The sequence below is a fragment of the Musa acuminata genome, chromosome BXJ3-5 (genome assembly GCF_036884655.1).
Source record: "Musa acuminata AAA Group cultivar baxijiao chromosome BXJ3-5, Cavendish_Baxijiao_AAA, whole genome shotgun sequence".
NCBI classification, from domain to species: Eukaryota; Viridiplantae; Streptophyta; class Magnoliopsida; order Zingiberales; family Musaceae; genus Musa; species Musa acuminata.
Genome location: NC_088353.1, coordinates 611,215 through 637,590, shown reverse-complemented (window position 1 = coordinate 637,590; position 26,376 = coordinate 611,215). Strand labels below are relative to the sequence as shown.

General features: G+C 38.9%; 3 protein-coding genes, 1 long non-coding RNA gene and 1 pseudogene across 4 annotated transcripts; 3 read left to right on the top strand and 2 right to left on the bottom strand.

Moving 5' to 3' along the window:
* Positions 1–115: 115 nt before the first annotated feature.
* LOC135638952 (uncharacterized) lies at positions 116–1,475 on the bottom strand. Its single transcript, XM_065152572.1, has 2 exons — positions 917–1,475; positions 116–803 (listed from the first exon to the last, which is right to left on the bottom strand). Exons 1-2 carry the CDS (start codon positions 1,473–1,475, stop codon positions 205–207), a joined length of 1,158 nt encoding a protein of 385 aa, XP_065008644.1. The 3' UTR covers positions 116–204.
* A 3,445-nt stretch (positions 1,476–4,920) lies between these two features.
* Positions 4,921–6,736, top strand: LOC135639110 (sugar transport protein MST6-like; annotated as a pseudogene).
* A 663-nt stretch (positions 6,737–7,399) lies between these two features.
* LOC103983651 (protein LIKE COV 2) lies at positions 7,400–14,731 on the top strand. Its single transcript, XM_009400905.3, has 7 exons — positions 7,400–7,592; positions 10,055–10,107; positions 10,184–10,293; positions 11,154–11,321; positions 12,344–12,441; positions 12,929–13,055; positions 14,378–14,731. The coding sequence occupies exons 1-7, from the start codon at positions 7,488–7,490 to the stop codon at positions 14,482–14,484; spliced, it is 768 nt and encodes a 255-aa protein (XP_009399180.2). The 5' UTR covers positions 7,400–7,487; the 3' UTR covers positions 14,485–14,731.
* Positions 14,732–15,232: 501 nt separating this feature from the next.
* On the top strand, positions 15,233–24,177 carry LOC135638957 (uncharacterized). Its single transcript, XM_065152584.1, has 13 exons — positions 15,233–16,094; positions 17,912–17,987; positions 18,144–18,200; positions 18,718–18,773; positions 20,524–20,737; positions 21,772–21,855; positions 21,928–22,002; positions 22,163–22,246; positions 22,863–22,927; positions 23,008–23,191; positions 23,261–23,349; positions 23,524–23,638; positions 23,725–24,177. Exons 1-13 carry the CDS (start codon positions 15,589–15,591, stop codon positions 23,752–23,754), a joined length of 1,635 nt encoding a protein of 544 aa, XP_065008656.1. The 5' UTR covers positions 15,233–15,588; the 3' UTR covers positions 23,755–24,177.
* Positions 24,178–24,918: 741 nt separating this feature from the next.
* Positions 24,919–26,350, bottom strand: LOC135639233 (uncharacterized). Its single transcript, XR_010496865.1, has 2 exons — positions 26,221–26,350; positions 24,919–25,460 (listed from the first exon to the last, which is right to left on the bottom strand). It is a non-coding gene; the product is annotated as an uncharacterized LOC135639233 (long non-coding RNA).
* Between the last annotated feature and the right edge of the window lie 26 nt (positions 26,351–26,376).

Sequence of the window (26,376 nt, the reverse complement as noted above, 5' to 3'; positions counted from 1 at the left end):
TATATATATATATATATATATATATATATATATATATATATATATATATATATTTCTCATGAGGATGTTTATTTGATATAAGAATGGGACTTGGGAGACACTGAAATGGAAGTAATGAATCCAAGTAGTTATTGTAGACTAATCTTTGTTATTGCGACTCAAGATATGTGTCAGAACTAAATCATATGCAATCGATTGCAGTGATCAGCATCTGTAGATTACAACAAAGCAAGGCAGAATGGCTTTCGGGTTGAACACAAACATCTCATCGAGATTCGAGTGAGCTCCTGTTATCCCAGCCGCCGAATCGTACTCCTCTTCCGCTTCCTGGCTCCTCCTCACTCTGCCTGCTATGACCCTGCACACCAGCATCGCAATCCTCTCGTTCTCCGATGTGACGTGCTCCGCATCATGCGCTCTCCCGCTCGTGGCCATGGTTCGTATGCTCCCCGCCGCATCCGCTTTGAATCCGTCCCTTATGATGCTGCAGAGGCTGCACTGCGGAATCGAGTCGCACAGGTTGGTGGCTCCGTTCAAGCCGAGGGTGCACCTGAAGGTTGTGCAGTGAAACCTCAAGAGCTCGTTGCCGTCGGCGGTGGATCTCGGATGCCTCTTCGCGAGCTTGCTGGCTTTGCTCTTTATGGAGTCCCGGTAATCCTCGAACCTCGCCATCGTCTTGGAAGTGTTGTGGACTTTGAGGATCCTCTCTATTCTGCAAGCTGGTGTTCTTTTCTTGAGCCAACTCGATTGGAATATGATCTCGACTATTTTCCGACCGGTGTCCTCAGGCCCCAACTCCGACACTGAGCACAACAAAAAGAAGAAAGGTTCATGAAGAACTAAGATGGAACATTCAGGGGAAGAGCTACTACTTGATCGATGCAGAAATGGAGGAACTCGACAAGGCAAACACTACCTGCATGTCTGACGGCCTGATGAAGCTCCAAGCTGTCGGCTTTCATGAAGATTTCTCCGCAGTCAGGGCAGGAAGAGATGGTAGCCCTCACGGAAGAATACCTGGGCGTCCCATTTATTGGATCCACCACCATGTGGCACTCGTAGCAGCCGGAGAGCCTCCCCAGGTTCATTCCTCGGAACGACCCACCGAGCGGAGAAGACGAAGAGGAGACGGCTACGGAAGCAGGCGAGACGGCTACGGAAGCCAAGGAAGTGGAGACCGCATTGTTGATCTCAGTAAGCGGCATCTTTCTCGATCTCTCGGTGGCGGTGCGGCCACTGACCGACGCCCGCCTCTTGCAAGGCTCGGGTAGCGACGCCTCGGGCCGCTGAAGATCCTTCGACCTGCAGAAAGACCCGGAGCACCCCATCCTCTTGCGCCTGCTCTTCCTTACTTCTCCTGCTCGGCGACGCTCACAAGAGAAGAAGCCTCGGAGGGATCCCGTGGAAGAAGGGCATGCTGCTACTCGTTGGGTCTGTCTGATGGGTTCGTTGAGCCTCCCTGTTTCTGCTGCCATTGGATGAGAGTCCTTGCGGTATGTCAAGGAGAAGGCGGAGGAGAGCTTTCGGTGCGGTAAGGTGATGAGTATTTATCTCCCTTCCGGTGAATCTGCAAAAGGAAGAATTGGTGTTTGCAGGTAATCAATCAGCAAGATAATTTTGGTGACAGCAGCTCAGTAAGGAATGTGTGGGGGAGCAGAGGAAGAGAGGTGATGGTCCTCAAGATGCCTTTCTTTGTCAGCAGAGACTTGAGATGTGCTTGCACTGATTCGAGGCATCATCAGCAGGCATATAGGGAATAAAGCAGCATGTCTTCTTTCATAGGATTCTTGCCACGTAAAAGACGGCTCTCAAAACACTCTTTAAAGTGTTTGGGTTTTAACCAGTTTGACAGTTATCTGACAGTTATATTATAATATAGTGGATGAGGAGGAATGAAAGAGATAAAAAAAAAAATATAATATGATTTTATCGAAAATATTCTAATAATAATAATAATTAAAGAAAGTTTTTCTTCACCAAGGCAGCTTATGGGCCCGACAATCTCATGCCCCTACTACGTAACACGACACGAACACGAGTCAGTCAGCAGTCGGCCAAGATGTAATGTGAATTGTGGATAGAAAATTGAATACTGATAGAAACGTCACCGTATGAATGTTAGGTGATGATCGAATTGAAAAGATAAATGAAACGAAAGAAGAAGAAGAAGTGAGTACACAAGACATTTGACTTTTAGTGCTGTGGTTTGACCTACCCAAGGCAGGCACAGGAAGGCCCGAACAATAATTTATTTGCCCAGGAAATCATGCTGCATACTCCTCCTCGAGTCAATCGATCTGCTCTCTTTTTCTCCTGCTTTTTTATGGTGGGGCATGGGCCCTTCTTCTCAGAAGTTGCATCAAAGTGCTTTTCCCCATCAGAACTCTCTAAACCATCCACCTACTTAATCTGGCTGGTTTCGATGGATCAAAACAAACTCAGATGGCATCCGTATTTTTTTGTTTATCAATCAAAATAAACTCTCAAGTATGGTAGCTAATACTTGTTTCTAGGGAGTCTAATGGGACTGCAAACTAGTTGTGATTTAGCTATCTATCTATCTGTCGCTTTTGTCAAGTGATCTCTTTGGAACAACACTATGATCACACCTTTTAATTTCAAATAAAAATTTATTTTGACAGAAATAATAAACGTATGCTCTTGAAGATTGACAAGTTACTGCAACCGAGAAGTCTCCACAAAATAACGTTGGTATCCATAATGGCTAGTTGACAAACAGTGTGCTACGGACAGTACTACACTTGTACTGATTACTTATTACCATGCATTTGCTGTCGTATGGAATTACCAAAGTATGCGGACACAACTATAAACCGAGTTATGTCAGCAGGGATGTGAACTAATATTACCATGGAGAACATATATCCATTGTACTCGTTCTGCAAGCAGCCAGCAGCATGGCTTCTTTCCCTTTGCTTTTCCATTCTGCAACTCGTTGGATGCTTCCTCCCGTGTAAGTGTTGGCATCACTTTGAGGAGATTAAAACAAAATTATTTCTCAAAGAGTGATTATTATTATTATTATTATTACTTTTTCTAAAGGAAGCATTTGGTTTGTTGCTGATAATTGTATTAGAAATTTGATGGAGTCTGAATCAAACTAGTTATAATTAACATATATCGATTTGAATATTAATTCTTATCGACGTATAATCATTCTCTTTATTTTTCTAATGATGGAAAGAATATGATGATATATATTAGAGCTTAAGATTTGAAGTTGAATAGTGGTATGCATTACTTTGGGCTAATGTTTTCAATATATATATATATTGGATGAAAAAGAAAAATATATTGGACTGTAATTTGATCGAATATGAGTGAAACAATCAAGAGAATAATTTCTGTGGCAGGTTGAGAAGTGATTTAAATGTGTCATAATGCGATCAGCAAAGGAGGGCACCTAAGTTTTCCATCCAGTTCACCAAGCAACAAAGCATCACAAGGTTCAGCTTTTACTACTGACCTCCTTGCTCTAACACACACCCATGTCATAGACTGGCACAAGGAATGAAACATATCATCATGTAGATTGTTAGGTTAGGTGAACATGGAAGCCAACTCTGCAGGAACAGCCAACCTTGGAGGACCACAGAGTATGTACTGTTTCATCAGGTTCGTAACTCATGCAAGCTGCTTAACCTCTTCAAACCATTCAGCTCTGCCATCATTCAATCCCAATGCTTTATTTTTTTTGGGTATGGTCTCAGTCATGAGTACTCCTCCTTTAATTTGGTCTCTCAAACCAAACCTTAATAACTCCGAGTTTATATGATTCACATTTCATATACATCGAAGCTCGACACGTGGAGTACAATCGATAAAACCTATCCCATCAATATAAGATTAGAGGAAGAATTCTTCATTTCAAAAACATCCAAGAACATAACTTATAGTCTATCGTAATTCTCTTTGATGAGATGAAAAACCTTAAAAGTTGATTAAAAAGAAGAAGAAGAAGAAGAATGCTGCTCTGCATGCTTTCGGATTGCTTGATGCTTTTTTTTCTCTCTTTCTTCTTTTAATTCATGTCTGCATCAACACGATAAAATTTAGGTGAATGAATGTCTGAACCTGTGTTGCATTTAATTATTGTTTCACTGACATAAAATAAACCATGCAACTTGTAACATCCCGATTAGTTGGGAAGGGGAAGAAGATTTGAATGAACTTTTTAATGATCGGATGATGATTAACTTGGGATTAAGTAATTTTTAGTCAATCACTCAAACTCAATAGGTTAATGGGCCTCGATGGGTTGAATTAGAGGTGAGGGGCTGCAGTAGGCATAGAGGATCAGACTGGTTCATGGATGCATTGAATCTTGCGATTCCTCTCAGTCTTCTCCAGGAGATGCAGCTGACTCAATCCAATCCCACAAATCATCTACTTTGACACTGCTCTTGAAACCATGCAGAAGATATCAGTTGTAGATTTTCACCACTCTCTCTCTCTCTCTCTCTCTCTCTCTCTCTCCCCATAAGGACTCACTAATAAGAAAATGATGGAAGAAGAGACCGTCAGTCACCAAAACATAATAGCAGTTGGACTTCTCAGCTTCAGTGTGCTGAAGCTGACAAGAAGAATCACCTTCAAGCTTTGTCCCGACACAACTCCTCCTGCTGTTTGCCTTCAACCATGATCAACAGTGTGACCTAGTGACCATTTTTAGGTAGTATGACCAAGCCTTCCTGCATTAATGGATCGAGGATTCTCCTACAAGAAGGTGGAAGACGGCAGCAAGTGGCCAAAAATAGGCCAATATCCACAGACATCTACCACCAGATCCCAAGAACACACAATGGATAATGCCGTAAGCCATATACTCTCTTGGCCTCCTCTATAATTCCATCTTCTTCTTCCTTCGGTACCTTGATCTCCTTCATCTTGTACAACAGAATGGCTGGTGGAGCGATCCTGAGAGCCGGAAATGGCGGCAACGATTACCCAGGGAAGATGACGCTCTTCGTCTTCCTAGCTTGTCTTGTTGCATCCTCCGGTGGTCTCATCTTTGGCTACGACATCGGCATCTCCGGTGATCCTTACATCACGACTCAACGCCTTTCTCCTCTTTTGCTTCGGTCAAACTCTTCTCTGACGACCTTTCGCTGTCTTCTTCTTTGGCTGCTGCTGTGAAGGTGGGGTGACATCAATGGATGGGTTCTTGGTCAAGTTCTTCCCCTCGGTGTACAGGCAAGAGAAGGAGGACGCGAGCACGAACCAGTACTGCAGATTCGACAGCCAACTCCTCACTGCATTCACGTCGTCCCTCTACTTGGCTGCCCTGATCGCCTCCTTCTTCGCGTCGACGGTGACGAGGGCGTTCGGAAGGAAATGGTCCATGTTCGGCGGCGGCATCACCTTCCTGGTGGGAGCAGCCATTAATGGTGCGGCTGAGAGCGTGCTTATGCTTCTCCTCGGCCGCATTCTCCTCGGCGTCGGCGTTGGATTCGCGACCCAGGTCAGAACTTGGCTGCTTTCGCTACAGAGACTATGATCTGATCTAATCTTACGACGACTCCGTAAGCGCAGTCTGTGCCTCTCTATCTCTCTGAAATGGCGCCTGCAAAGCTTCGCGGCATGCTCAACATCGGCTTCCAGCTCATGATCACCATCGGCATTCTCGCCGCCAATCTCATAAACTACGCCACCGCCAAGATTAAGGGTGGCGCATCAGCTTGGGGCTCGCCTCTGTCCCTGCGACCATCATCACCCTCGGCTCGCTCCTGCTCCCTGACACTCCCAACTCCCTCGTCGAGCGCGGCCATGGCGAGAAGGCCCGCCTCATGCTCCGGAGGATCCGCGGCACCGCGGACATCCACGCCGAGTACGAAGACATCGTGGCGGCGTGCGAGGAGTCGCGGGCGATCGAGCACCCGTGGTCGACCATCCTGCGGCGGAGGTACAGGCCGCAGCTCACCATGGCTGTCCTCATCCCCTTCTTCCAACAGGTCACCGGCATCAACGCCATCATGTTCTACGCCCCCGTGCTCTTCAAGACCGTCGGGTTCGGCGACGACGCCTCCCTCATGTCCGCCGTCATCAGCGGCCTCGTCAACATGCTCGCCACCTTCGTCTCCATCGCCACAGTCGACAGAGTCGGCCGTCGGAAGCTGTTCCTGCAGGGCGGCGTCCAGATGTTCATATCTCAGGTGCTCGACCACCGCCACGCCACCGCTAACCTACCGCGATCCTCTTTCCGCTGAGATAATCTGTGATGAAACAGGCGATCGTGGGGACTATGATCGCGATCAAGTTCGGAACCAGCGGCTCCGCTGCGAGCCTTTCCAAGTCGTACGCCAACGGCATGCTGCTCTTCATCTGCACCTACACCGCCGGATTCGCGTGGTCATGGGGACCTCTCGGGTGGCTGGTGCCCAGCGAGATCTTCCCCCTCGAGATCCGTCCGGCCGGCCAGGCCATCACCGTCTCCGTGAACATGCTCTTCACCTTCATGGTGGCACAGGCGTTCGTGGCCGCGCTCTGCCACCTGAAGTTTGGCCTCTTCTACCTGTTCGCGGCGTGGGTGGTCGTCATGACCGTCTTCGTCGCCTTCTTCCTCCCTGAGACTAAGAATGTGCCCATCGAGGAGATGATCCTCGTGTGGCAGCAGCACTGGTACTGGGGCAAGTTCATCGCCGACGAAGATGTCAACGACGACGTCGTCGGTAGTATCGAGATGGGCAAGAACAGATCATACACTGGGAGGGTGTAAGTGGTCGATCCATGGAAGAGGAGTTGGGTTCTTGGAAGGCTCAGGCTTTGACTGCTTGCGCAACTGCAAGCATTACATGACAAGAACAAGCGACTGCTCTTGTTCTGGAACTCTGACGACCGAGAAGATGAGCAAAGCTGTCGGTGGTCGTTGAACCGGAGACGACAAAAACTTGACAATGCAACATGTCAACTCGTGTATCTTTCTTGAATTGGTATCTTTATCGGTAATATTTAGCTTATTTTCTTTTCTTCTTCTTCGCAGTTCCATTCAAGTTAGATCATTAAAAGCTTATAAATGTATTTTAGTTGTTCTTAATTGGTATCTTCAATTATTTTGGTTGTTCAACTGTTGTCTATACGAGTATTTGATCACACATCGAATCTCAATATGATGGTTGATTTTTTTTTATTATTCTTATTCTATAAGTAAACAATATATATATATATATATATAATATAATATAATATAATATAATATAATTGCACTTTCTTACTCTACAAGTAAACATTGTAGCCGACCTCCACAGTAAGACAACGTTGAGATAAGGATGACATGCCACAAGTCAACATGTAATCCCGAGGCTAATCCAGTCTTTTAGTCCCACCGTAGCCCGCGCTGTGGTAGCTTATATAACTCCCGTCCCGAAACAAACCATTCTATTTGTTGCGGTCTTCTCCCGCAGTGAAGCGTTAGGCAAAAGTCTCGTTGTCGCACTCGAGTGTCGCGATCGGAGGTGGAGGAGGTGGAAATGGCGGAAGAGAAGGAGTCCACGTCGATTCCTCTGAGCCAGGCGGTCGATCCCGAAGACCCCGCCAAATCGCCCCCCGCTTCGCCGGGTTCTTCCACTCGGAAGGTACGTTTGTCTCGGATCTGATCGCGTTTGGCGTGATTCGTGATTCCGCCCCTTTTCTCCATTTTGTTCGTTCGTCGGCTGCGGTTTCGGAGATTCTTAGTGGAAATTGCGTGTCCAGATCCTGACCGCTTCTCCTTTCAAGCTTATTTGCCGTTCCGGTGAACGGATTGGGCAATCTGCAATGACTTGAGCATACATTAGTGTGGCATGGCCACAAACGATGAGATGAATACTTTAATAGGGTTCGAAATTTTTGCAGTAGATGGATAAGGTGGGGGATATACCCTAGAAAAAAGGGTTGTTTTCGTTGAATCTGCATTCTTTTGGTTTGATTCTTTGGTCACGGTGAGCCTTTTCTTCGAGACCATCTAGCACTTTGTTCAGTATAATATATAGGCATGAATTTTCAAAGGGGGCGGCGAATCTATTTTGGGCAATATGTGAATCTTTTAGATGCAATTAATGAATCTGCAGAAGAGTAATTCTGTGTTACGTAGTTTGCAAGTATATATGTCACAGTTATGAAGTTCTTTTGTCTTGTTTGGTTGGAAGAGGGAAACATGAATGAACAACTTTAGATGACATTATATTTATCCACAATGTACTGAGATCAAATTGAAGTGGAGGTTCTGGAAGACTGCGGAAGAAAGAATTGGCAATTTATGACTATTATAGAACACCTCTCAAAGTGGAGAGCCACACTTTAGGTTGAATATAATTTGTTCAATCCATGTTAATTCCCATGAATCGTAAAAATATGTTTTGGTAGCAAACTAGTCACATATTTCATTATATTGCCATTGGACTCACCATATTAATGTGACAAAGCAACTCCATTTACCTAAAATGAATCACATTGCACTGTCAATTAATGGGATGTGAAGAAGAATAAAAATAGACAAAGAAAAAATCTGAACTATATGTAGCTATTTGCGATGATCAAATCACAACTGACTCTTTTGAACTCGACCACTCTAGCTTATCTAGAAAGCACATACCGGCAGCATTGCCTCAAGCATCAATATATTGGATCAATTATTACAGAGTGAAAATCACATATTAAAATTCTTGGTGAGATAAATATCAGCTTAGTTTCTTAAAGAATAACCAGGTATCTGCCTATTCTAAAAAATGCTTTGTGGTTTGTACAAAATGTCTCAAGATATGCAGTCCTCAGTTTTTCCTTATTTGATAGGGTTATTATGCTTATCTTTCATTTTATGTTTGTTTCTTTTTCTTAGTCTTATGTTATGATCCAACACTCTTAACATCATCGCTTTCCGTGCAATGCTTTATAATTTCTTTTCTATTATCTCTAATCCTCATTATTTTTTAATTATCTTCTTATATCAATTAGTAAAATTGTTTTTCCCTTTTAGTTTGACTTAATGTATATTACTTATCTTATTGTGTTTCCACTGCATATGATGCGAGTTTTGAACTGTATATGATGCAAGTCTTATTGTGTCAAATTGAGTTTCTTGTTCTCATGAACTGTATTATTGATGAACTATTCACTGCTCTTCATTATTCCAACCATTTCATTCTATAAGCTTAATAATTTCGTATACAGAAGCTCATATTAGGTTTTTCATGTTTAGATTAATTTGTTCTTGCGGTTCCATCTCAACTTTATCTGTCATAGTGCTCACCTTAACTGTACAATCTGCCTTCCCCTTGGACACCATTGTTAAGGTTTGGTATCTGGAATCTGAAATAGTATTCCGGAGCAGTCATTTTAAGTGCAAGTGGTGATATTGTATGTACACTTTTCAAGTGGCATCAAATTACATGGAAGTCTACGAGAATTGTGCCAGAAGTTCCCTTAAACATCAGAATGGTGATGGTGATTTTGGAACTCTATGCTAATCATATTGGAGCTTGAGAACACTATGCAGCAACTTGATGATATCTTAAGGCACAATAAGGTCATTATATGTAAAAAAGGCTTGCAAATGTCTGTTCACAGTATGATATGATAACCTTTTTACAGGACATTCATTATGATGATGACAGTGGACCATACTTGTATTCTGATGATTGTTATTTGTATAGTGATCAAGCATCGAGGCAAGAATTCTAAGTTGATGAAAGTTGCAATATAATATTACCATGGAGTTCCCATAACATATGTAAGGAGAAGATGGAATATTGGTGGAAGCTTCATATTCTTGAATAATGATCCACTTGCTTCATTTTGTTTTATGAGCATGATAAAGCCTTTTTTGTTGCTTTATTCTTTCTCATGTGTTTGAAACGGAGGATGTCTAGGATACTTGATATGTACCTTATCCACAGTTTCAACTTTCAACTATAAGTTTCTCCTAGCCGTGTTATCATGTCTTTCATGTGTGTTAGGTCAAAATGTTCCATTATGATATGGTTTTGCTGCTAAGGTGATAAGAGTGGAGCTAATGTTCTATATTAAAATTTCTCACAAATTTATTGTCGCTGTTACCCAGGCTTGCTGTGCTGTTCTTCATAGCTGGGTGTCAAAAAAATTTTTGACTGGATGGTACATTTCTTCATATTTTTCTCTGTGTGCTTGAATGCCTCAATCTTTTCTCTAACCCTTTTCATCTATCTTGCAGTGTAGTTCTTTTCCCAGTTGCTGTCACATTTTACATTACATGGTGGTTCATTCAGTTTGTTGATGGTTTCTTCAGTCCACTGTACAACAAGCTTGGATTTGATATCTTTGGTAAGCTTTTGGCATATTTTTGCTTGTTTACGGCTGTGAATGAGCCAATGAGGTTATCTCATAATTAAGGAAGTCTCATCTTTTTAGTTACTTTTTGGGAATTATTGTCAAGTTGGCACAGATCTGTAATTTGTAATTGATTGTGGCCCTTGTTGGTTGTATAAAAGTCTCCAGAAAGTGTGATATATAGATGAATGACATAATCAGAACATGGATTCCAGTAATAAAAAATCAGCTACTTACTAGAGAATTCGGTATCTGTTTTAGTTCAAAAGAGAATTAAGCTTAGGAAAACTGAAATCTTTAAGGTAACATGAAAGTTTGATCACTCAAGACTTTTAGCGATTAGTATTTTGTGATGGATTATGCTAAGAGACTCTCTTTTCCTTCATTTTATCCATTCTTTTTGACCTACACTGCCTTGGGCAGTAAAGAATGAAGAGTTTATATGTCTGTTTATCTTGGAGTGATTACTTGGTTGATAGTGCCAAGTATCAGAATTGAATGAATAGATAATCTTTTATATTCATAATGAGCAAGTTCAGGAGCAGGGCTTTCTATATTGTTATTAGAAAAGGACCAACTTTTCCTATATTCTAATAGCATTTAAAAAGTACACACAGTGAGATTTTTCCTCATTTCATATTAGTTCTATGTAGCATTAGTGCCAGAAAGCATTAGTTCATGCCTTTCTATGTTGTTTTTATATTAAATCTTCAAAGCTTCAAGAATTGTTGGCTTTCTAAGGTCTAACTTTGTCCATTGTTACAGTTGTTACTGAATGTTGTTATTTTTTAACCCAAGACTTCTTTTTAAAATTCTATTTTCATGAATTTATCTTTTCTTTATTGAAATTGCAGGCCTTGGATTCTTGACATCTTTGGTATTTGTATTTCTCATTGGAACTTTTGTTTCATCATGGTTGGGTGCAACTGTTTTCTGGGTGGGGGAGTGGTTTATAAAAAGAATGCCATTTGTGAGGCACATTTACTCAGCATCAAAGCAAATCAGCACTGCCATTTCTCCTGGTAGCATTTCTCTACATGACTAAACCATGATTGTTTGAATGTTGGCCATGTTGTACTTTCTTTTAGGAAGATGTTATAACATGCAATTAATAACTGTTGTTTGTTCATTATCTACTTTCATTATAGAATAGGTAGCACTTATTATCATCATGAATGGTTATTTTTTAGTGTTCAAATTATTTACATCTTGCTTTTAGGACATGGTTTATTACCAATTTACCTGTCATTATTGATTTTGTAAAGAATTGACCTTGCCTTGTTACATTTAGCATGGAGTTAAAACTATGTTTGTTTCTGGTGTGGCTTCGACATGTCTTGTATATTATAGAATTAAAACATGGACCTTAAAAATACATTGGAACAAGCCTATATGATGTAAGAGTGCCAAAAGTTAAAAGAGTACTGTTGGCAAGGTCATCAGGACGCAGGCCTGTCATTATATAGGATAAGGCCCAATTCTAACATATCCAAGTCATGTTGGATGTAAAATAAAAATCTGATTCTATACTCCTGTTGCGGACATGATCAGACTGTCTGATTGATAACCAGATAGCAATGTCAAAAAACCCAAATTTTGAGTGTACTATAACACTGCTTGAACAGGAATATGTCTGCTACAAATTGATGTCACTTTGTTCTTCTCAAACCAATTATTCTTAACTGATGCAGAATTTATAAGCCTCCTATATGATATGCTAATAAATATCTTGTTTTGTTCTTGTTACATGGTTAGCTATAGCTCCTTAAAAGAAAATGTTTGTAAATTTTTTCTCCCATTATTAAGAAGGCAAAGTAGCAGCTGTTACCTTATGCTTTCTTTATTCGGCTTGTGCTGTTTGGTATATTTTGCTTTGTTACATATGATGTGTTCAGTTAATCTGTCATCTGTTTCTTTATCTGGGGTGATGCAACCAAGTGTTTGCCATTCTCAATTTAGTTAGATTGTGTTGATACCTGCAAACTGTTACTCCTTTGTTCTCAATATACATTGCTTTGGCTCAGCTTGCTTCTTTTTTTCACAGACCAAAATACCACAGCTTTTAAAGAGGTTGCAATTATCCGTCATCCACGTATTGGCGAGTATGCATTTGGTTTTATTACATCATCAGTGGTCTTTCAGGTACTTAACATTATAAGTTGCACTTGTTACCTATCAATGTGATCTTAGCTAGTTGGCTTGTGCAATAGTTTCTTGATCTAGAATAAATTGCGAGTCATTGGGTAAGTAGCTCTTGATCTATAATAAGTTGCAATTTGACTTGTTTTTGCTATTTTTAGAAGATAAAACATAATTATACAATTTATCTCCAACAGTGAAAAGACAATAGAAACATCATCAGTAAGAAATTTAAGGAAATTTCTTGGGGTATCTTTATACGAAGACTGGGCCACCCCTCTAATTCTGGCCTGGTTATCAAGCCAATTAGCCATCTTATTTGCTTCCTGATTTCCTAGCTAAAACCATAAAATTTATGTCAATGGTGTAATTTGCAGTACATATAAATTATGCTTTGCTTTAATCCCATCATGTTTGATATCAAATTAAGACATGACCAATCGTGGATCTCTTGCACTGTTACAATAATCCTATTATTTTTATACTGCAGAGTGACAACGGTGAGGAAGAATTATGCAGTGTTTATGTTCCAACAAACCATCTATATATTGGTGATATATTCTTGGTCAAATCTGAAGAAATTATTAGACCCAACCTGTCTGTTCGTGAAGGCATAGGTCTGGTTCCTTGACATCTCTGGATTTTTTTTTTTAATTTTGTCACCTCTTTGGTCAGCAATATATCGCAGCTTTGTCTCTTTTATTTATCATTTATATAGCCGGAGAAATTATGTTTTGATGTTTCTTAATGCACACATTATGTTTTGATTTTCTATTTGCACATGTTTTCTTTATATTATTGCCATTAATCTATATCTTTGATGTGAAAAAAGCATGCAATGAGCATAAAACTGTGCCACATGCTGTTAGCTGGCCTTTTTTTTCGGAAGAATGAACAAAAAAGCCCTGTGCAATTGCTTGATTCCACTACCCCCATTCCATCCTTTAATATCATTACCTGTACTCATTAAGGGTTGTTTTAATTGTAAAATCATATTTTAACATGGAAGAAATTGGATGATAATGTGGTAGAACTTGAATGAGTTTGGGTTAAGGTTGGGCTTATATAAGTTGGCTAGTATGGGTGAGAAACAGATGAACAAAGTTGACCTGATTAATAAATTGGTTGGATTCTAGATTAGGAAATGGACCTAACTAACTAAAAACAATCCAATCAATATTTAGGTCGATACATGAAAACAGTTTGTATTGTCCTCAGTGGTTTTATAATGTCTTACCGTGTTAAGTGGTCATCTTCTACATGCCATATTCTGGTTGTTTAAGCTGATCAGATTATACCAAAGGCAGATTAATCATCTCATTCTTTATCTGATTTGACCTGGTTAGGTTACATATCAAATGGGTGGAGTTTTGGGTAATTTTTTGACATGTCTATTAAGTGGGTTGGGTTCAGATTCATAATTTTCTTTTTCCTAGTACGTGCATCTCTTTACATTCCCATCCTATGAATGAGTTCCTTTGTGCTTCCTGTAAACATTTGTCATTCTGTATTCATACTTGTAGAGCAAGGCTTTGCTTATTTCCTAATCTTGGTTCTAATCTTGTGAAACTAACATAGGCTTTACTTGGCATTGTTTCTGTTTTGTGTGCTTTTAAGTTAAGAAATAGCTAATTTTTTTTTCTGAAAGCAAAAACGAATTTTTGGTCACTTTCAAGAACACTGGAAGAGAGCACCTAATCGCTCAGGTTATGAGTTCACGTGACACTAATGAGAAAATAAAAATTTGAAATTTAGGCACCGAGCATGTCATCTCATGATTTTAACATGTTCCTCGTTGGTTTTCCGACTTGTAAGTTGTAGAAACAAATATGCAAAGCAAACACAATGTACATGTATTTTTCTGCTAAACATAAATGTGCAAGTAATGACACCATTGTATTCTTTCCTAATGTTCTCTCTGATGTTTCCTATGCCACAGAGATTATAGTTTCTGGCGGCATGACAATGCCGCAGTTGATTGCTCCTCTAGAAAGGATTCCATCAGAAAACCAGAGTGTTCGTTTGAACAGAATAACAACACAGTGAAGCTGATGTGTATGTCTGCCATTCTGCTGCTGTAAGTACGATAAGATCCACTTCTCTCTAAACTACTACATCTATGTTTCAGCGTTATGTCTGCTCGCTCACGTTGTGCTTATATACTATGAATGCTTTCCTCCTCGCATACTGGAGGAAATAGAGATTCAGGGATGGAAGCTTCATTGTGCTATACGAGATGATGCTGTAAACAGTTAAAACTCTTATGTTGAAATCGGAGGAGGGTGTTTGTGCAGATATAGAAGATAATTGTTAGTATTAGTAATTTGAATCTGTTATTTTATCTCTTATCATAATACGATCGCTTGATAATCGAAGAAAACCAAAATCGAACCAATAATAATTGGTCGGTCCATTTATTAGATCGGTTTTATTATTTAAAAATAAAAAAAATGAACCGAGTGAAAATTGGTTTGATTTTGTATTTTATATGAAATAATTACTTTGATATCTTTTATTTAATTATTTGTTATAGATGATATTTATATGGATTAAAAAATAGTAAGGAGGGGGAGGGGAGGGGAGGGGAGGGGAAAGAAAGGAAGTGGTCTTTCTCATTCAACAGATGATATTTTGGTTTGCGACATGGGGGGGTTCAACTAAATCATATTTTAGTTAGTATGTTCATGCCTTGTGTCATTGTTATCTTTCTTGTCTCGTGTCTGAAAAAACAAAAACAAAAACAAAAACAAAAAAAAACTTTTTCTCGATAAATAATATATACAAAATTTGGGTCGATTCGGTACACAGCTGACGACGACGAGCGGGAGCTCGAGAACACTTACACGGTCAGTACGCAATCAGTGATCGATCATGCTTCATTTTTGCCTCTTAAAAGACGATACGGATTTAATCTCAACCGCTCATCAATATCTCTCTCTTGGTGTGGCGGAGAAAGAGAGCTTTATATAATAATAGCACGCAGCCGCGATCCAAATCCGCTGGCTCATTAAGAGGCGCTCTCTCTCCTCTCTTTTCTTTTCCTCTGGCGGTTCTTTTCTAGGGTTTTGTTTTACGGGTCCCCAAGAATCTCTTTCTTGGGGAGAAAGGAGAACGACGGAGGGGTGGGGGACGGAAGGGGAAGGCGGCGCCATGGACTTCGATGAGTACGACTACTTAGAGAAGGCGGTGGAGGAGCCCAAGATGCACAAGGAGAAGGACCGTTCCGCATCTCGGCGCCACGGCGTGCGAGACAAGGACCGCGGAGAGAACGGCGAGGGCAGGGCCTCCAAGAGATCCAGAGCGGAGGAGCGGAACGGCGAGAAGCGCGACCGCGGAGACAGGGACCGGCCGGAGCGCCGTGAGAAGGACCACCATCGTAGCGGCCGTGAATCGGAGAAGGAGCGGGACAAGGATAGGGATCATCGCAGCCGAGAGGGGGAGCATAAGGACAAAGATAAGGAGAGGGAGAGGGATAGGGGAAGGGAAAGAGAGAAGGAAAGGGAAAGAGAACGCGACAAGGAGCGGGAGAGGGAGAGAAGAAGTAGTAGCAGATCACGAAAGCAGGACAAGGAGGCAGAGAAGGAAATGGAGAGAGCGAAGAGCAGAGAAAGGAGAGAACGAGAGCTTGAGAAAGAGATAAGGGAAAGAGAAAGCAGGTATTATATTATGTCCCTACTTTTTTGCTTTTTTCTTCTTTTTCTTCTCCCTTTGTGTTCATCATGGAACTTATTGTGTTGGAGTTAGTGCGTTGGTTGGAGACATTCTTCATGTTTATTTTTCTCAAGAAATCCTACATCTAGAAGAACTGCCACTTTCGAAAGAAAAAGTACAAAGAAGATTGGTTGGGAACTAAGGTTTTCTTAATCAATAATGGTTAATCACCTTTTTCTAAAATTGCATGTTAATTTATGAATCAGTTTCTATATTATATCTTGTGTAGTCATTTAATGGAGCTTTACTTTGTTGTGATGCTTGTTATTGTCTACACTGCAAGACAACCTATGTTCTTGTTCGAAATTGATTAGGGTTGATATAAAGTTGAAGAAAAAAATTTACTCAGTGCATATTCATTCTTAAAATAGAGCAGTATAAATATGAGATGAGAAAGGGATAGAACATATTATTTGTGTTTGCATGGCTTCTAGCAAGCAGAGGAATAAATCTTTCTTGTATGTCACTTCAACATTGTTCCAGAAACCTTAAACAAAAATCCAAGCAGAAATGTTTTTTAAATCTTGATGTTTTTAGAATGGAGGAAACAGCCAAATATATTCCTCCACATTGCAAAATATAAACCTTTTCTTATATGACACTCCAACATTGTTTTAGAAACCTTAAAGAAAAAAGGACAAACTAAAGTGTTTCTTAAACCTTTTGATGTTTTGCTGAATAAAGGAATGAGGAAATGTCAAATGCATTCCTCCACATTGCATATATGCTTCCGAACCATTGTTCCTTATGTGTGTGTGTGTTTTGGTGGTGAATAGGGGTCTTCTAGAGATGGCTTACTGTTGATTTCACTAGTTGAGGATACTTGTTTGATAACTGTTGCCAAATATACAAACCATGTGTGGCAATCACAAAGACTCCTGCATGCTTTTGTACAAACATATTTTCCTCTTAAATCATTTATAATGCTGATTCAGTAAGTGCCAATATTCTAAGTTTTGTTGTTAATGGAATACTGTAAATCATGTATCCTGAAAATGTGTGTTCCAGAAACAGGAAAACTTCACTAAAAGATAAGAACCATTAAAATAAGAACCATTATACAATAAAGATAAGAACCATTAAAAGGAAAACTTCACTAAACTTCAATAAAAATAAGAACCATTACACAATCAAGTGACTAAACTAAAAGATAAGACTCGCCTAATATTATTTCATTTTCATAACTTCACTAAAATTATGACAAATTTACATGAAAACTTTCTAAAATATTATGAATCTGGTTAAACGGTACTTTCCTTGGCTCAAATGTAATCATTTTATATTAAATCAGTTTTGTTGCAAACAATTACAATATGACCATTGATTTTGTTGGAAAATCAAAGTCTTCTGGCTTGCTATTAAGACATGAAGCCAAACTCCATTTTTAAATCAGGAATGACATCATTGATCCTCAGAATCTTCTCACTTCCATTGTTGTTCAAGATGTGCTTTCTGGACAATTGTGATAAAGGTTAGGAAGCTTTTCATGCTTAGAGAAATTAAATAGAAACAAAGAGCAGATTTTTTGTTTTTTTTAACGCAACATCTTCTTGTTTGCTATTGTTATTTACAAAATCTAGGTGTTAAGGGTGACAAATCACCTTCTTTTTAGATACAACGTAAACCAGCTTTGTTGGCATGTTATCTCTCGCGATGATTTTTCTTGATTCATTTACTTATTGTGTTGTGTTTCATAAAGTGAGAAAAAAATAACATGAATTTAATTATGGAATGACTTATTAATCTTTGTTTTCGTGTGTAGGAGGTTTAAAGACAAAAAAGATGTAGAGCCTGAAGCTGATCCAGAAAGGGATCAGAGGACTGTTTTTGCTTATCAGGTCTGCCAATTGATTTATCTCCCTCTTTCTCTCTCTTTTATTTTTTTGCTTCATAGTAAGGCATGACAGACTTATGTGCCTTCTTGTTTGTAACTATCTTCTTACTTGGGATGCACCTTGACGTCTTTTAAGTTTTCTTACTTTTTGACGTTGCAGATGCCTTTGAAAGCTACTGAAAGAGACATTTATGAATTCTTCTCGCAAGTAGGAAAGGTTAGTGAATCAGCACTTTTGTTTTTAGTTGTTAAAGAGAAGCTACAGGTTGATGATTGTTCTGCAATTTGTTAGGTTTTACTGCATGTTTTGGTATAGCATGCAACCAACAGATATAAAGTGTTCTGACTTTCCATATTGTATACAAGAAAGGTATAGTATTTCAATTGTAATATACATCCTCTTGTGTATTTTTGGTACCTTAAGTAGTTCCTATGGTAGGACATATGCTAATGCTGATGGCATAAAATTTACCATTTAAAATGGTGTTGTTGCATGTTATTGAGATACATTTGCTTCTTATTGCAGTAAATGCTTCTTTGCCTTCAATGAAGCGTATTATGTTGACCTTTTTATGGCTCAACATACTTTATTTGGTGAGCTAGATAATGAGAAAGCAGTTGACTGCTTCAATATGGGTTTAGATTGTCATATGCATGCCAAAATGTCATGTAAGTTAATATCCTAGTTGTTCAGTATAAAGGCACATCTTTAACAATTGTATTGTAGTTTCCAGGTGAGGGATGTTCGGTTGATTATGGATCGGAACTCAAGAAGGTCGAAAGGAGTCGGGTATATATTTCTCTCTCATGCGCACAAAATATGTGTGATTTCATGTACCTTATGAATTAACATAAAGTTCAAGTATGCTAATCAGATATAGGAGGAATGTGACTTTGAGGAAATATAACATGTTTGCTATTCTGATTATCTTCTTGATTAGACATGAGCTTACGGAACAACCTATATATGCTTTTTCCATGACTCAATTCCTAATGTAGTTTTAGTTTCTGCCCTAATTTCATGTATTTTTAAGTTTGAAGATTGTTTATGGATTTTTTTTCTTATTGAATGCTTATAATTTATTCTGCTGCTTATGGTCTCATGGAGTGGCTGTTGACTGCTCTAAATGAACAAATTGCTCATCTTATATCTGGGTGTTGTATCAATGATTTTACAATGCACTAATCCTGTTTAGTTTAGGTATTTTTATGACATCTCTATACTGCCATATCTCCATTTCTATTTTTTGAGCACTGGAATATGTGTAATCAAATATGTAGCAGACACTATCTTCTTGATGTGTCTCGAAAACTCCACATTATCATCCTCTTGATGTACTAGGTGAAGCATATGTTGCCGTTGCTATTCTTATTTACTGGATTTGCCTTTCCTTTTAATTTCCATCAGAGCAAAAGGCATGAGTTATATATTGTCATCAGGAGATCACCAATCTGCATGCTAGTAGAATAAATATGAATTATAAAGATGTTGCAGTCAGTTTTCTTGTTTTTCTTGTGCCTTCATTTGTACTTTGGAGGGCACTGGTATTTTAGTTTTCCTTTCGACTTTCATTTGCTTTGAATTTGTTATACTGATTGTCCTGTTAAGAAAAAAATTTTCATATATGTCGAAATCAGAGTGCTGAGTCATCTTCTACAGCTGATTGTTTAACCATCCTTATGGTCAGCTACCGAGTTTGATCTTCATGACTTTCTGCATTAATTGACAAAAAGGGTATGGGTGTAATTGTTAATTAAACTTATTGTGAATACAAACAAGTGTTTAACTGTTAAAAATAAACACATCTTGTCCAAAATGTTGGTATTTATTGTGGACTAAAAACAAGAATGATGAATATTGCAGATAGAGCTAATGGCTATTGTCAAAAATTTATTATGCATGCCATCTTACAATAATGTTGAAGATAGTTGTTGGTGGTTGTCTTTTGAGTCTTTATTCTTCATCATTCTTAATAGTGTGTATCTGAAGAAATATGGGTAGTAGTTTATCCCTGAAAAGAGGCTTCCATAGGGAATGAAACAAATGCAATGAGCTGCACAATTGTGAACACTTTTGAGAGAAGCTCCAAATGGAGAATAGATTTCAGAATCCTTGGCTGTCTCTAACACTGTAGCAAATATTGAAAGATAATTGCTTATTTGCTCTCTTAGTAGATCTGAAGCAGATGCTAGTACATACTGCCCAAGGGTGGTTTCTGTTGGGTGCATATGCTTGTTTGGTAACTAATTTTCATCTGGTGCTTGTATATGTGAAGAACACTAAAAGGTCTTTGCTCATTTGCAAAAATTGTATATATAAAATTATGTCACCCAGATGATTGTTCTTTCTTCCTTTTGATTTCATCCTTTTGTATATGCAAGAATTGTCTATACAAAAGTATGTTTGTTTTTTGTTCTGTGTTTCTGCAGTAGATTGATTGTTTCACTTTACTATCTTCTGTACAGGCTTCTTGTTATTTCTTTAGCTTTATTAGGGATGCATATTGGAACTTACATTCTTCCATGTTGATTGATTGCAGTTATATAGAGTTTTATGATGTGATGTCGGTACCGCTGGCTATTGCACTGTCTGGGCAACTTCTACTTGGTCAACCTGTCATGGTCAAACCTTCTGAAGCTGAAAAGAATCTTGTTCAGTCAACTGCTTCAAGTACTGGTATTGCAGGCGCTGCTGAAAGAAAGATTTACGTTGGAAACCTGCATTATAACATTACAGAAGAGCAACTTCGTCAGGTGCAAATCGCCGGTCTTTAACACTGTTCTTTGAGATATTTTGTGATGTATCTCCACTGATCTTTGAGTATATTTTAGAGAAGGATACTGATCTGAACTGGACTACCCTGACTGATAGTCACAAGGAGAAACTAATCTAATTAGCTGCTCCATTCGAAATCTGGAAGAATTATCCACTAGACTGGGAGGAAGATGTTGTCTTGAGTTAAATTCAAAACCTTGAATCTTGTGGCATCAACTACTTTGACATATCTGTCAGAATTAGCTGGTTCAACATATTTCAACCCCTTTAACACTTATAAGAAGAAAGAAAAAGAATAAAGTAACTAGTAAAATGCATCTACATATCACTCTTTACCCTTCTGTGCTTTTTATGGATTTTCAATCTTATAAAGTACTATGCTTGACCTGGCAGCTCGGCTCCTAAATTCTGTTACTTAGTTCATATCAGAAAGTTGACTGGATGTTAACCACTTATGAAGAGCAACTATTTTGTTATTAGAACAAAAAAGAAAATTGCAAAGAAGATAGGTGAGGAGAAAAGGGTTTCTACTGGCAGAAAATATAGGTGAAGAATTGGAAAGGAACTTGAAATTGGACCTTGGCTGGGATTCTAGGTGGTACAAGTAAGAAGATATTAGACTTGAGATCTTGCCCCTCTGCCATTTCTATTTTTGTTGACAGTCATATTCTTCATTTTCTTGGAAATATACTCCTTCTGAGCTGTCTAAATTCTTTAAACATGGAAGAATTTTGTTGGTTACAACTGTAGCTCTTGTATTTCTTTTTGTGCTTATCTATTCCGGGTCATTCATGATGGTCTTAACTGTGGTGTTATGTCTCTACTTTAATGGGTCAATATATCTTTATTTCTTTTCCTCTAATTTAAACTTAAATTAGCTCTACATTCTACATACAATGAAATGTCATTTTATGTCCTAGGTTTTATTTTTTTATTTTTTAGTTTTTGCATTTTGTGTGTAACTTGTTAGGCCATTGTGTAAAAATTTGTCTTGTAATTCTTTTCTTTTAAGATCTTTGAACCTTTTGGCGCTGTGGAGCTTGTGCAATTACCGCTAGATGAATCAGGACATTGTAGAGGTTATGGATTTGTTCAAGTAAGTAAAATAGCCTGCTAGTTCTGTTGTCATCTCGCTTTTCATTTGCTGACATGATATTTTCTTTCCCAGTTTGCGCAGCTTGAGCACGCAAAGGCTGCCCAAAGTTTGAACGGGAAGTTGGATATTGCTGGTCGGATTATCAAGGTAACCATTTACTTATTTTGAGCATTTATTGGTTCAGTTTTCCATGAGATCATTTTTTTAATGTTTTGTAGCAGATTCTATTGTCTTTTATCTGCCAGTGATTTATTGACCAAATTTGTTTAGCGATCATGTTACAAATGAACTCTAAATGTTTTCACAGGTTTCAGCTGTCACAGATCATGTTGGAGTGCAGGATACTGGGACAAATGCTGCTGACTTTGATGATGAGGATGGTGGTGGTCTGGTATGCTGAATGTGTTCTTTTTTTTGCTTTGAATTGCTAATGCTTATAACATTCTCAAGTTTAGCTCTATTGATAATTATCGAAAAAAACAGTGACACATTGACGATGTTATTTTTAAGCTTTTGCTATCCTTTACAACCCTGTAGATATAAAACCGAACACATTTGGAAGTATGATGCTTGGGTAATGATATTGAGAATTTTTTTGCATTTGCTATCCTTTACAACCCTGTAGATATAAAACAGTGAACCAAGCATTTTTTTTGCTTTAGAATTCGATGTGTTCAGTTCACCATTTTTGGCATTAGAATTCTTTTGAAAAGCATCCTCAAATAACTTCAATTACTTATCTAGCAATCAGGTTATACAGACTGTCCATGGTTGTTCATGAGTCCATACATGTATTCCAGCATGCCACCTCAGGTAGTCAGGTTGATGTGTTGTCAATCGATCCTGTTTGCTAAATAAGCTGGCTTGTAAATTTTTTGGAAGTTAGGCACAAATATTATTAAGGGAGCTTGCAAAATAACATGATGGATGATGGCTGTTATGCTGCCGAACATGAGAGTTCCTTTAAAAATTCATATGTGATAGTTGCTTATTTTGTTTTCTTGCAGTCATTAAATGCTCGTTCCAGAGCAATCCTCATGCAGAAACTGGATCGCACTGGAGCTGCCTCGAGGTCAATCTTCATGACTAAGACCAGTTGTTTATGTTTTTCTTTTTCTTATTCATGACCTGAATTGTTCATTATCTTTTCAGTATTGCCGAGTCGCTAGGAGTACCTATCATCAATGGGGCAGTTCCTAATCAACATGCCTTTGGCCTGCTTGCTAATGGGCGATCTATGAGCCCTGCAGTTGTCTCAGGACAACATACTCCAACTTCTGTGGTGGAGCCAAGCGAGTGCTTATTGTTAAAGAACATGTTTGATCCAAGCACCGAGGTTAGACAAGTGCTTATCATGATACATGCCTCTCTTTCGTATTACTGAACTTTACTGTTTGCATTTCAGACGGAACCTGATTTTGATTTGGAAATTAAAGAAGACGTCCAAGAAGAATGTTCCAAATTTGGCCCTGTGAAGCATATACATGTGGAGAAGTGAGTTCTTTTCTCTAGAATGAACAAATTTATTTTATGCATTGTGATTATGGTGTTTTGCAAGTACTACATTTGGCAAATTTTGGATACCCATTTCTACACAATTTGGGCTAATGAGAGGGTCAACCACCCAACCAGACAACTCAATGAATTTTGATATTTCCACTTGTGCAGGAACAGCACTGGTTTTGTATACCTACGATTTGAAAGTGTGACAGCCGCTGTGAGTTGCCAGCGTGCTATGCAAGGCAGATGGTTTGCGGGAAGATCGGTCTCAGCCACATTCATGGTATGCTTTTTTTTTTTTTTAACTACCCAAGCAATTATTTTATTGAAATTTGACTTAGGCACCCAAGTAATTTTTATCCTTTGCAGCGGCCACAAGAATATGAAGCCAAATTTTGAAACCCCCCTCACCCGTCCGTCGTCTGGTGGCTGATATGTACAAGTCATTTGTTCTAGTGAAAATGCGTGTGATCCGTGTGTAAGTCTCGATGGTTGTGAAACAAAGCGCTTAGTTTTTCTTTCTCGTTGCTGGTGAAACTAATGACAGGGAGTTTAGTTCCATTAGCTTTTTTTCGTAGCAGCAAAAAGTTAAATAGCATTCTCGGGCTTACATGATTTGATTTCCTCGAGGATTCTTTATGATTTGTATTACAACCGCAGTGCCACCTAAGAACTGTGATATATATGGTTAGTTACCCCTGATAAATTACTCTTATCAGCAGTGCTCTCAGAAACTTTTGGGCTGCAACCCGAAAATTGTGGTCCGCAAATAGTCTTTTCATGTATTACAGTGATATCTGAATACTACATATATTTTCGATATATATTGATAGCTGGAGAAGATTTTGTTTTAAGAACATTGGATTTCAGAAAACAAAGGCTTTGAAAACGTTGTTCGCTCGTTTCTAACAAAGGATTCAGAAACAATCATGGCCTATCCAAAAATATAAAATTCTCATAATCTTTCCGCTATCGTAAGGTCCTTACCTACCGAAAGCAAAGCGTAATTACCCCAAACAAACAGCCTATGGTTTAAAAGTTAATGACTACTGCATAACTATATAGCACTTTCAACTGACATGTGTGACTGCATCCCCTACTCGATTAAGACAGATTACAATTTTTGTTTTACACTACTAAATAAAACTACTGAGTTCTTTTTAAGCAGGCAGACCAGAGTTTGCCTTGCATGTGTGTATATATATACATACATGTGCATGTATATATATATACATACATGTATATATACATACTTGTATATATACATACATGTATATATACATACTTGTATATATACATACTTGTATATATACATACATATATATATATATATATATATATATATATATATATATATATATATATATATATATATATTCAGAACCAAGTAAAAATAAATGCCTGTTAAAAGAAAGAAGCAGAAATTGAGCTACACAAGAGAGCACCCATCTTGTCATCATAAGCAACAAATAATATATAATCGAGAAAGACAACATTGTTGCGAGTGCCATGTGACAATGACATGTAACATGGCAAGTTATGCGAATGCACGAGTGAAGTAAAGGAGGTCAAGATAAAGAAGCTGGATCAATTAAAAGTAATTGAACATAATTAATCTTACGTACGTACCTACATACAAAATGACAGTCAGTGAATGACCTTCTAAGGCTTACACAGCGTCCTTTTCAGCCTTTCCACACAATCTTATAGCAGAAAAGTTTTATTTCTTTCTACAACGACGATGCATTCATGATCGATCTTTGTCATCCATCCTTCATTTATATTATCATGTCACACCACAAGAAAGAACATTTTAAGTCATTAAACAACTAGAGGCCTTCGGATCATAAGATATTGCGAGATCTCGATCCTCCTACGTTCAAGAAAACTGAAATCCTAATAATGCAAAATCTAACATGAATCATAGAGAATTGCGCTATGGCATCAGCAGGGATCTCCTTGGTTTACCTATGATTTGTGGTGGCCCTTTTCTCGGTGTACCAACCAAACATGTAAAGAAAAACACGATGCATCTTTCTCATCCGTTCCGCACCATCGTGTAATCATCGCATCCATTAAAACCGAGAGAAGCACACAAAAAGAACCTAAATACCAGCACACACAAAGAACATAAAGATCATGGGATCCACGAATTGTTCCCTACATTCAAGAAGGAGAACCCAACGAACACGAAAGTCTATCACGGATAGCGAAAAGGATCTTGAAGATTCGAGGCCGAGACTACTGCATCCGTTGGGATCAAGAGAGTACAGTAAACCAACAACAAAAAACAATAAGCACAGAACCCAGAAGGACACACAAACCACGAGTTCCCACGTTCAAGAAGCACAAATTCCAAATATAAAGCCTACAGATGATAAGGTTCCAAGATATTTGCCCCATGTTCGAGAGTGAGATCCTAATAATGCAAGATCCAACACGAATCATAGAGAACTACTACAGCATAAACAAGCAAACAGAAACAGAAAGACAATGGTGTAATCACCACAAGAGAACCTAACGATCCATTAAAAACGAGAAGAGCACACACGAACAACCTAAAGATCATAAGATCCAGTAAATTGCTCCTACATTCAAGAATGAGGAGAGCCTGGCAAACACGAAAATCTAACAAGGAAAGCGAAAAGGATTTTCTAGGGTTCCTGAAGATTTGAGGCGGAGACAACAGCGCAAGACCGAGAGCACAATAGGGTACGATTATGATTAAGAACGTACAGCAAATCAACAACAAAAAAGGAGCAGTCACAGAACCCAGAAGAGCATCCAGAAACCACGAGATCTCACGTTCAAGAAGAACGATGCCCTAATAAACGCCAGGATCGGACGCAGATCGTGAGAAATTACCCATAGCGAGAGGAAGGAGGCGGATCACCTAAAATAAGGCGGAGGCATCGACGCATCCGATAGAGAGCTCTTCTTTCGCCTCCCTCCTTCAGGAAATGGAACACATCGAGGAAAGGGACGGAGTAGGAAAAGAAGAATAGCGGGATAATGGCCAAA

Excerpts from the sequence above, each read along its gene's own strand:
- LOC103983651 (XM_009400905.3), top strand. The coding sequence starts at position 7,488 with ATGGCGGAAGAGAAGGAGTCCACGTCGATTCCTCTGAGCCAGGCGGTC. Across the intron at positions 10,294-11,153 it reads GCTTGGATTTGATATCTTTG|GCCTTGGATTCTTGACATCT; the intron begins GTAAGCTTTTGG and ends TTGAAATTGCAG. Across the intron at positions 11,322-12,343 it reads CAGCACTGCCATTTCTCCTG|ACCAAAATACCACAGCTTTT; the intron begins GTAGCATTTCTC and ends TTTTTTTCACAG.
- LOC135638952 (XM_065152572.1), bottom strand. The coding sequence starts at position 1,475 with ATGGCAGCAGAAACAGGGAGGCTCAACGAACCCATCAGACAGACCCAA. Across the intron at positions 804-916 it reads TCAGGCCGTCAGACATGCAG|TGTCGGAGTTGGGGCCTGAG; the intron begins GTAGTGTTTGCC and ends TGTTGTGCTCAG.
- LOC135638957 (XM_065152584.1), top strand. The coding sequence starts at position 15,589 with ATGGACTTCGATGAGTACGACTACTTAGAGAAGGCGGTGGAGGAGCCC. Across the intron at positions 22,003-22,162 it reads TTGCTGGTCGGATTATCAAG|GTTTCAGCTGTCACAGATCA; the intron begins GTAACCATTTAC and ends ATGTTTTCACAG. Across the intron at positions 23,639-23,724 it reads CGGTCTCAGCCACATTCATG|CGGCCACAAGAATATGAAGC; the intron begins GTATGCTTTTTT and ends TATCCTTTGCAG.